Source organism: Mixophyes fleayi, chromosome 5 (genome assembly GCF_038048845.1).
Source record: "Mixophyes fleayi isolate aMixFle1 chromosome 5, aMixFle1.hap1, whole genome shotgun sequence".
In the NCBI taxonomy this organism is placed as follows: domain Eukaryota; kingdom Metazoa; phylum Chordata; class Amphibia; order Anura; family Limnodynastidae; genus Mixophyes; species Mixophyes fleayi.
In genome coordinates, this window is record NC_134406.1 from 231,800,663 (window position 1) to 231,812,785 (window position 12,123).

Sequence of the window (12,123 nt, forward strand, 5' to 3'; positions counted from 1 at the left end):
TGTACAAGTTAAATATATAACCAAAATTAAGTTTTAAGGCAGTCAATGAACCATAAAGTAATAAGGCATAAAGAGGTATTTCTACATAATAGTTAACCCCCCCCCCATAAAGAAAAGTAATAAATAATATAGAGGAGGGGGCCTGATACTGAAACTTTTTAATGTTGAAGACTGGACTGCTTTGGAGGATTGAAAAATTGGTCAGAGTGAAATATCTAATAGTGAAGTCCTCGGGTTTGATGAACATGGTCATAGGCAAACCGAGGGGGGTTTTTACTAGTGCCCGGAAACCTCCCTCCAAGCCTGGGGCACTGTATAATTGAGGTGGTTGGACACTGCTCCCACTTTACCCAGCTCTGCATATTATATTATGGGAATAGGAAGAGTTGGAGTGCAGCCAAGCACTGTCTAATATTATAGCCACGCCCCCATGCATGCTGGTCACGCCCACTGGGGGCGTGGTGTGGAAACCTCTGATGGTAGTGGCAACACTTCAGTGTATTGGCTCCACTCTTTACGTGCCAGAAAGAGCTCCTATTAGTTACTAGGACTCCCGTCATGTTCCCTGCAGATACTATTTTCAGACGAGCAGCTCTAAGTAGTTTGTTTTTTTTCTAAAGCAAAGGTTGTTTTGTTGTAGAAATCCTTCAGACTTTAAGTTCTTTTGTTTTAACTTTCTCTGATATTTTAGTTCTTTGTGACTGGAGTCTTTTGCCATTGTTGTAGTTATCTTCCATACACCAAAGGGCTGGTGCAAAATTGGTCCCAAAATTGTAAACTTCTCTTAGAAAAAATAACCACTCAAACATAATGTCCACCCATATGTAGAGTAGTATATGGGCCGGGTTTACCACAAGTCATCATCAGCATGGATTTGCACCAGCCCTGCTGTCTCTGCATTAGCCCCTTACTCTGTACTTATTCTACCTTAGAACGCCCCTTTCCTCCCCTGTCCCGCCTCTCAGGACGCAGACGAACATAAGTGTCAGAAACATGCAAGTCTGCATTGGCGCATATGAGTGCACCTAGTTTCTAAGCATGCACAGAGCGATTTCACACTTGATGCAATAAGCAAACTGCGGTACATCCCACTCTGCATCAGCCCCCAAGTGATCTTCCTGATGATCAACAGAACCAAAGATCTTTTATAAGACGCTACCAACGATATGGATCTACATCAGTTCACATCCAGCCAGTATGGCACCTTTGGTCTGTTTATTTGTCTGCATATCTCCTTTGATGATAGTTCCCCTCCAGCCAATGTTCAAAAGTTAATCTAGTTTGCAATTTGAAGAATATTGCTGGCTATACACCCTGTGACTTCACAGCGTGTGCATCATAAAAGTGATTGGTGCTACAAAATTTAATCTAATCTAATTTCCATGAGGATATTCCTTCACAGCACACAGGGGGATCTAAAAGGTGACTTTTTATATCTACGCTCAGTATACTTTTAAATAATCTATTTAAGAATAATAAATGAACAATTATACCTATATTTTGAATAGTGTCTTGTTTATGTTTAAAATAAATATGGTTCTGCAGTGACCGTCTTTGCTTTGATGTCTATACTATCTATTCATGCAATAGTGGAACTGATTTTAAAGCCTGAATCACTATGTAATGTGTAAATAAAACACATAACAAAATTGGTTCTCTTTAAAAGACAACTTCAGTTAAAATTCCCTTCATGCACCTAGAAGAACTGTAGGGTCCTGCAGATGTGGGCATCAATTGGATGGAGACACGTTGATTTAGCTTTTTTTTTTGCTTTATTGTCTCAAAGGAAAAAACAGTGCTATAAGACCAGGCTGTTAAGGTTACTATTAACCCTTATCCACCTGTTACATTCCTCCCCTGTTATTATTATTATTATTATTATCAATTACTTGTTAGGCGCCACAAGGTATCCGCAGCGCCGCACACAGTACTAACAGTAGACTATACAGGGTGAAACCATACAGAACAATGAACAAAAAGTACCAATACTTCAGAAACTCCGGCCAGTCATATGCAGTAAAGACGGAGCGGAAGAACAGGTATGGAGACAGGAGGGGAGGGGGCCCTGCTCATACAAGCTTACATCCTAAGGGAGGGTAAACAGACCAGGCACAAGAGGAGCCAGTTGAGGCAAGAGGAGAGAAGGGAGGACAAGCAAAAGGGAGGAGATGGGGGTTAAGTAGATGGTTGGCAGGCTTTGAGGAAGAGGTGAGTTTTGAGTGCACGTTTGAAGGAGCACAGAGTAGGAGAGAGACGTATGGAATGAGGGAGGTCGTTCCAGAGAAGGGGGGCTGCATGGGAAACTGGATTATGAACCCCAACCACCCATGGCCAAAGCCCAGCTCTCCCATCTACACTAGGCAAATAAAAATATCAACGTTCATATGAGTGGTCTCTGACTGATGAACTAAATCAATAGAGAAAGGCTGGAGAGCCAGACACAATCTAGTTAAATTATCATTACCATATTTCATGGAGTTTTACCAATTTAGAGGCACATGGTCTGTAACGAACTCAAATCTAACCCGTCAAATAACATCTTAAGGAATCCATGACACTTTGCTGCTCGGCATTCCTTTTGATTACTGAATATTTTGTTTCCTTTGGGAAGAGCGTCCTATTAAAAAAGAGCACTGGGTGCTTCCAGCCATTCTGGACTATGAAATCACCACCCCTAAAACTACATTTGAAATATCTGCTTGTAAGACACAAGGCAATGAAAAGTCAGAACTTCTTACAACAGGACCTCGAGATAAAATCAACTCAATGGAATCAAAATCATTCTGGGCTTATGGGAAGCACTTCAACAAATTAGGTCCTTTTCCTTTGTTTGTTTCTTAACAGAGCCATTAATTAAGTCGCTTTTATTGAGATATGGGGGTATATTTACTAAACTGTGGGTTTGAAAAAAAATGGAGATGTTGCCTATAGCATCCAATCAGATTCTAGCTGTCATTTTGTAGAATGTACTAAATAATTGATAACTAGAATCTGATTGGTTGCTATAGGCAACATCTTCACTTTTTCAAACCCACAGTTTAGTAAATATACCCCATGGTCTCCTGGTAATAAGCTATCCTAAAAGCAACCTTAAATCCTTCTCTATAAGCGGCTCTGCAACTCCCATTACCCAGTAACTATCCCAAATACTTGGTTTCTTTCTTTGCAATATGTATTAACTGGCTGTCAAAATATGCTTGTCTCAGGAGAACAAAACACTGCCTTCATCCTATTTAGATGACTCTCCCAGTGCTTTGCTAAAAATGCCAATGTCATTCAAATAGTCTGCTGCATAGTTTTGATGTGGATGAAGAACCATCCATTATTCACTGAAAGAAAGCTGGTGCTCCATGTAGACTGAAAGGCACAACTCCTCTAAATCAATCTGCAAATATCCCTGTATTAGATCAAAGGTGCTGATAAATCTGGTGGTGATAAGTGTTCTAACAATTCATTCAATCTTGGCATGGAGTAAGCGTCAAGGTGAGAGACTGCATTGACCTTCTGAAAGTCGATACAGAATTACACTCAGATTATTTTTGGGAACAAGAGCTATGAGGCTACATCACTGTCTTCGGATTGCTCAGTTACTCCTAACTAAGGGTGTGCACCGGGCACTTTTAGTGTTTTGTGTTTTGGGTTCTGATTAGCTTGAGGTTTTGGGTTCTGATTTGTTTTGCCAAAACACCTGACGAAAGGTTTTGGTTCTGATTTATGCTTTTGGGTTCCGATTTATTATTAAAAAAGCATAAAAAGTGCTAAAATCTAGTTTTTTGTTGGTTTTTCACTCCTACGCTATTATTAACCTCAATAACATTCAATAACAATCATTTCCACTAATTTCCAGTGTATTTGGAACACCTCACACTTCACAATATTATTTTTAGTCCAAATCGTTGGACCGAGGTAGCTTTCTGGACTGCGTAGTAGAGTGTCCCCGGTACCCAATTTGGTACCGAGGCCACAATAAAAAATAAATAAACTGGTCTCAATTCCACTGCACAGCTATCTGGACTGCGTAGTGTAGTGGCCCCGGTACCCAATTTGGTACCGGGGCCACAATAAAAAATAAATAAACTGGTCTCAATTCCAGAGTTGTTTGCTGTGTTGTTCCTGACAGCATAACTCTTTTTTAAATTTTTTGGAGGGGGGTGGGGAGGAGGGCTTAGATCCTTGGGTGAAGCTGAACCACTAGTGCTGAACACGGGCCAGGGCCTAAGCCGTTGCTTGCCACTCCGTGTCGTAAAGGGCATATTGGCAAGTTTACGTTTCTCCTCAGATGTTTTCAATTTTATTTTTTTACTCATTGTAGTGAACTTTTGCTTTTTGGATTTTATTTTACATGCCCTCTACAAGGAGATTGGGCATCGGCCTTGGCAGACGACGTTGATGGCATTTCATCATCTATGTCATGACTAGTGGCAGCAGCTTCAGCATTAGGAGGAAGTGGGTCTTGGTCTTTCCCTACTTTATCCCCCAAATTTTGGTACTCCATTATATGCAGCACACGTTGTATTACAGTACTATTTTTTAAATACTGCAAGAACAGTGAACACTTTTTAATAGATTGCAGTATTAATGTTAATGGACTGCAATAATTTTTTTTAGACTTTTTAGAATATTTTTTTTTATTTTTTTAAAAGGATTTTTGTTGAATTATAATTTTTTTGTAAAATTTTTTAATACTTTTAAAATAAAGATGCACTTAGCAAAACAAAGCACAGGACAAAAGCACCGCTGGACTCAGCAAGGACAGAGCACTGGACTGATGCACCACTGGACTCAGCAAGGACAGAGCACTGGACTGATGCACCACTGGACTCAGCAAGGACACAGCACTGGACTGATGCACCACTGGACTCAGCAAGGACTTTTTTGATTTTTATTTTTTTTATATTAATTTAAAAGGATTTTGGTAGAATTTTTTTTTTTTTTTATTTTTATGGAAGTATTTTTAATACTTTTGAAAGAAATATGCACTTTGCAGAACAAAGCACAGGACAAAATGCACCGCTGGACTCAGCAAGGACAGAGCACTGGACTGATGCACCACTGGACTCAGCAAGGACAGAGCACTGGACTGATGCACCACTGGACTCAGCAAGGACAGAGCACTGGACTGATGCACCACTGGACTCAGCAGGACACAGCACAGCACAGCACGAGAAATAGCAGGACAGAGGACCACCTAACACACTCTCCCTCTTCCCTGATCAATGCCCGAGTGAAGATGGCGGCGGCAAGCGGGGAATTTAAAGGTTCCGAGTATCGCGAGATCCGACAACGGGATTATGACTCAGAGCCTCGTTTTAAGTTTCTGAATCGGCGGGAATACCCGGACAGTGAAAGTGGGTTGTAACAACTGGCAGTGGCACCAAAGGAGCCAATTAACCCATTGTCACTAGTAAGTTGACATTCAGGGCAGGCTGAACATTATCTGTCAATTTTGGTATATGTTCCACAACAAAATATAGCTAAACTTCAATCCCTAGTTTTATGTTAGCCCCAGGTGTGTCAGTGAAAGTACCTTTATCCTTAGCTCCCTAGGTATGAACAGTTGTTGAAACACCTGTGTCTATCCCAGATCATCTTGTCCTCCTTTATTTCTGGAATATATGGAATCATATCTCCCTAAAGAAAAGGAGTAGATTTTGTAGCATCTACACTAAGGGCTAGATTTACTAAGCTGCAGGTTTGAAAAAGTGGGGATGTTGCCTATAGCAACCAATCAGATTCTAGATATCATTTTGTAGAAGGTACTAAATAAATAAAAGCTCGAATCTGATTGGTTGCTACAGGCAACATCCCCACTTTTTCAAACCCGCAGCTTAGTAAATCTAGCCCTAAGTCTTTTCTGACCCAGGGGTAAATGTATCAAGCTGAGAGTTATCTGGCGGGTTTGAAAAACCAATCAGATTCAAGCTATCATTTTGTAGAAGGTACTAAATAAATGATAGCTAGAATCTGACTGGTTGCTATAGGCAACATCTCCACTTTTCAAACCCGCTGGAAAACTCTCAGCTTGATACATTTACCCCCCAGTGTCTATTATCCCACAGACCTCTTTACCTTATATTGTAACTTTCATAAAAATGGGAGGAACTTGAGTCATGCGTGTTTGGGATGTACACAGCATGACAAAGGCGCATCCATTTGTGGGCATTCTGGCTCTGCAAAGACCAGGTTCTACAGAGGTCACAATACTGTGCAGTGTACATGTCATTAGTATTTTATGAACATTTAGGAGAAAAAAATGGCGTTCTCCCTTAAATTAAGGCCTTTTATTGGCTGAGCAAATATTCTTCAGAATGCAGCCTATCAATTCACAAAGAACTAAGGACATAACTAAGGCATAAAAAATGTAAGTGACAGCACAGGACTAGGAGGTGGGGGGAGAAACTGCTTGTTTTCTACCTAAGAAACATTTTATCATATATTCATGTAAGCATAATTGCATAAAAATATAGGCAATTCTAACATTTCTGTGTGGACTAAGAAAATAGGGTAACGTGTATAGTGGTTATAGAGTAAACAAATCTGTCTTTACATTATGCGCTGAATACACAACATTTTCTAGCCCCTGCAGTAATCTTAAAATAAGAGGTTATCTCATATTTCTATATCTTATTATTTAATAATCTATCATGACAACTGCGCATTATTTATTTTCGGAGGATAGAAACAGACGTGATGGTACTTGACACTTCTAATCTCCTGTATATTGTGAGACTGCTGTTTCTTTTGACTCCGGATACAACCCTCAATCCGACAAACCCATAAAGGAACCTGTCACTTCCAGGAGTTATCTCTTGTGATTGCTTGAAAGGAAAAAAAAAATAATAGCTGTGACATGTGCAATACATTAATTTTGTGCCATCCTTGTTATCTGAAAACATAAAAATGTGACATACACCTGTTCGTAACACAAACATTTATAAAATATATTGTAAAAAATATACCAATATGCACTGTTGACAGCTGATTTGTAATGAAAACATGGTGCATGAAAATTATTTTATTATTTATACAGTAAATATGTATATATTGGTGATAGCTTGAAAAATGCCAGTGAATCTTGGAAATAATGTTTTTTTGCCAAAGTTCCACCAGTGTTACATCTATTTCCGAAGCCAATGTAGAATAAGACACTTAGGGGCATATTCAATTAGGTTTCCGGTCCGAGGGAACGCGCCGAAACGGGGCGTGAAGTAAATTCACGGTACCGCAATAGCGTGGATTTTTGTGCGCACCCCATAGGGTTGCATAGAAAAATCTGCGTTATTGCGGTACCGTATTACTGGCAATACTGCGCAGGTTCCACGGTAACGCGGACCGGAAACCTAATTGAATACCCCCCTTAGGGCTCTTTAGACAGCAACAGAACAGTGCCACCCAGTGGTCAAATTATGACACAGATGCTTTCAGTAAATTAATCAGTCTGTAACTGAAACCTACAATCTACTGTCTGAAAAAAATAAATAAACATACAGCACCTTTATTATCTTCAGAATAGTTAATCATTCACTGTAATGTGCATTTAAGGACCATTATGCAAAGTTTCATTTGTGTCTGCTTTATAGAAGTGAATAATACATGTTTGTAGTGAGCTCCTACCAGGGCCGTCTTTCCGACTGGGCACGATGGGCAGGTGCCTGGGGGCCCAGCGGACAAGGGGCCCCGAGGCAACTTACCTTTTGCGGTCACCTGACCGTTTAGGTCAGGATACGATCCGGCTCCCTCCTGGTTCCCTCTTCTGTGCTGCGCTCGCAGTGAATGTCGGGTGTGATGACATCATCACGCCCGACATTCACTGCGAGCACAGCACGGAGGAGCGCTGAACAGCGATGAAGAGGACCGGACTCGAAGAACAGGGCGATTGAAAGGTAAGTCATGGGGGATTTGAAAAAAAGTGATATATATATATATATATATATATATATATATATATATATATATATATATATATATATATATATGGGCCCCTGGTGCACTGCTTTGCCCGGGGGCCCGTAATGTTGTTAAGATGGCCCTGGCTCCTACACACTGCAATTCACAGTGCTGCAATTATAGTGCTGCAATTCTTTAAACATAGTCTGCAATATTATACTTTGCTACTTGTGCCAATAACAAAACATTGAATGAATGAAATGGAGTAAAGAAACGCCCGCATGTCTTCATTTTCTAAATCTATTCTAATCAATGTTTTAGAAATCCCTATCTGACCATAACCTTAAAGGGATGCACACCCCCTTTAAAATAGTATTTAATAATTGTGTTCCATTTATTTAGTGTTGCACATTCATCGTATCCATGAGTTATCTTTTAATGCATATAATTATTGTAAGTAGCTGATCATCGGTCATGGAATGTTACAAGGGATACTGTATTTGCTATGGACTCTACAATCAGTGACCACATTCTGCGACTTAGAGAAGTGTACCTGGTTTGCACCCACATGAAGCTTCCAGTAACGGAATTAGCTATGCAGTGAAGTGGTTTCCACTGAGATTATCATGTTCCTGGTGATGCAGATCATTAATATATTTATAGGAGAGAACGGTTTGTTGTGTAATACGAGGAACACACTGATAAGAGTATTCTAGTTTCTAGCAGGCTGTCCATGGACTGAACCTGCATTTAGTAATTAGTTATAGTCATAAACATTCTTATCAAAGTTAAACTGACATTCACCTTCAGGTATCCACATCAATACAATCCATAGTCAGCATTGATATTTTTTCAGCAACATCGCTTCCATTTAATACTGTGATTGCTCCCAAGAGTTAGAGTGACTACAATAGACCTGTTATAACAAACTCCATGGGGAAATATACTCTTTATATTAACTGTTGTTTGTATGGCACCCACATATTACTCTGTGCTTTATAGTGAATGTTTTCAATCATTCACACAAATCCCTGCCCTAATGGAGTTTACAACCTTAGAGGCCAATTTAACATTGGTGGGCAGTGTGCGGTGGTTCTTATATGTGTCACCGCTGCATAGGCAAACCGAGGGGGGGGGGGTTACCTAGTGTCTGGAAACCCCCCCCCCACCAAGCCTGGGGCACTGTATAATTGAGGTGGCTGGACACTGCCCCCACTTCACACGGCTCTGCTTGAAAAGGGAGAGCTGTGCGCACCTAACAGTAGTGCACGCAGCATTGCTCATGTATATTATGGGGATAGGAAGAGTTGGAGAGCAGCCAAGCACTGTCTAAAATTATAGCCATGCCCCCATGCATGCTGGTCATGCCCACTGGTGGCGTGGTTTGGAAACCCCCTCTGCAAATCCTGCATTTGCCCCTGCACTGATCGCAGCTATTTGGTACTTACTAGCTGGGAGATCGTCTGTCAAAATCCCTTTCTACAATGAAACTCTTGTTTTGTCGCGAAAGGGACTTGGGGGGGGGGGGGGGGGGAGCAGATTGCATGGTCATTGTTAGACTATTTGCTTGTCTTTACCAAGCATTGACTTTTGAAGAACGCATCCCTCCTACATGGGAGCACTTATGTTCTGGAATACAACAAAATATTGTATTAGTGATATGATTTCCATTGATGTGTGTTTAAATTTTATTTTCAGGGAACGTTCGATTGATGCCAATTTGTTTTTACCGTTTCTCAGTGCCCAGGTCAATTGAACACCCTAATTGGGATTGGCGGACGAAACCTGAAAGTCAAGATTTTGATGAGCTAAATCACATCCTTCAAGAAAGCAAAAAGTTGGGGAAAGCTCTGGAAAATCTGTCGCGCAGTAAGAAATTCTAAAGCACTTATTACAAACTTGTATTTACTTATTCAAAATCTGTCCATTGTTGACTTTTTCTACATAATTGTGAAAATTAACATTATGCTCATCCATTTCATCCCTAGACCAGGTACAATATTCATAAAAACCGACCGACCCTATTGGAAGGAAACAAAAATAGCCAATAACTAGGTGGTAAAAAGTGCACTCCTTTCTCCCAAAGATTAGTATACCAAATTATTCATAAATTATTACTCTGTTTAGATGAAACATATTGCAATAGTGTATTAAAGGGACTTCAAACAGGATAGATATGAACATAGAAGGATTAGTACAGGATAAATATACATAAAAATACAACAGAATCTCATGACCGTAAAATGTCTTATTTCATATAATATCAATAAATGGAGATTCAGCGCTCAGCTAAGGATGTGAATAGGACCAGATAGGGACATTTTCACATTCTTAGATGGGTGCTGAGTCTATATTTATTGGTGTACTAAAGGGAATGCCTACATTTATTTAATGTTTAACCATCTCTCCTCCCTTTTGACTATTGCATTGATAAGGAAGCCCTGCTGATACAGGGGTCTACTTATAAAGGATTGCATTTTCTTCACGTTAATTATCTTTTCTTATCGCAATGATAAGTTATATAATACGATATATAGCCAACAGGCAGGTCATCGGAGTCTGCTGCTGCTGGTGCTACCAGGAGGTAAAGCTTGTAAGTGATGGGGGAAAGGTACAGACTAGATTCAGTCGGTAAGGTAAAACAATGTGTCTGATCACAGGTTATGAGGTGCAAGACAGGACAACCGGAAACCCAGAGATGTCACCCAAACCGTATGAGACAGATCGGAACATGGCAGATATATGTTCCCCGTGCAAAGTGACATGTTTCTATATGGTTACTAATCCTTTATAAGAAGATATAGTGGAAATAGCCCCTTCTAGTAAATTGGGTATACCTATTTTTTTACATTTACTTTAAGATACTAAACTATAATTTAATTGAAATCTTATTTTTTGTGATGAGGAAATCTATTAATTATAGAGTATTTTTCCACAATATATATTTTCTGTCTGAGATATTTGTAAGTGTCGCTGTTTTTATATTAAATTTTTCACAGTGTGGTTCTATATCCTCATCATCATCATCATCATTTTTATTTATATAGCGCCACTGATTCCTCAGCGCTGTAGAGAGAAGTCATTCACATCAGTCCACCATTCAATCACCCATTGGAGCTTACAGTCTAAATTCCCTAAATTACACAGAGAGAGAGAGAGAGAGAGAGAGCCTAGGGTCAATTTTTGATAACAGCCAATTAACCTACTAGTATGTTTTTGGAGTGTGGGAGGAAATCGGAGCACCAGGAGGAAACCCACGCAAACACAGGGAGAACATACAAACTCCACACAGATAAGGCCATGGTCGGGAATTGAACTCACTCACTTCTGCAAACTAAAGTGATATTGGGAGTCACTGAGGAGTTCAAAGGCCATATAAAAGCCCAAGGCTGTAGTGTTATCATACAGCACACAGAAATCCTAGGTGACATATCTGTAATAATTTATAGTAGGGGTGCATTATTCCTACTTATACACAAACTTTTATAATGAACACTGAATCAATGAAATAAGAAGTTAATACAGATATTATGTACAGGATATATTACCATTACTTGTGTGTTATATTACTAGCAATTTACATTAGTCTGTCATTTATGTACCCCAAACATGTGACAAAGTTTATTATGTTTTATATGTTTTTCTTATATTTATTTTTTTATAGGTATTGCTGTTACAGATGAATTGGAACAGGTAATATTAAAACATTCCAGTCAATGATTTAGTAGTGAAATAATAAGTTACTTAACACTACAAACAAATGTAAAACACAAGCACATATTGCATGTATTGTAATGGAAATAACAAAATATTTTGGAGCTCATATTCTAGCTAATGTTGTTCCTGGATGAATCGCAGAATGTCCTAGTGTTAGGTTTGGTTGTTAGCTGAAAACGTCTTTATTTGATCAGATTTATCTGTTGGAATCTTTAAACCCCCAAAAACAGGAAAAGAGTGTTACAAGTAAAAATGCTAACACACAATAGCTGCAATCCTAACACAAACAGGAAATTGAAGATACAGATGGGGCTATGGTTAACACATATTTTTACTGGGTCTAATATCCCAAAACTTAGTTTATCTTAAGTAATTTAGTGCAATTGACTTGCATTAGTTGTCAAGTTAAATAACAACGTGATAACCAGTAAGACTATGGGGTATATTTACTAAGCTGCGGGTTTGAAAAAGTGGAGATGTTGCCTATAGCAACCAATCAGATTCTAGCTGTCATTTTGT

General features: G+C 39.4%; 1 protein-coding gene across 1 annotated transcript in view; it reads left to right on the forward strand.

Moving 5' to 3' along the window:
• C5H8orf34 (chromosome 5 C8orf34 homolog) overlaps nucleotides 1–12,123 on the forward strand; it is a 215,644-nt gene that overhangs the window by 68,853 nt on the left and 134,668 nt on the right. Inside the window, exons 4-5 of the mRNA XM_075213619.1 lie at nucleotides 9,628–9,756; nucleotides 11,552–11,580. Coding sequence (XP_075069720.1) covers nucleotides 9,628–9,756; nucleotides 11,552–11,580 — 158 coding nt within the window. The remainder of the gene's footprint in view (nucleotides 1–9,627; nucleotides 9,757–11,551; nucleotides 11,581–12,123) is intronic.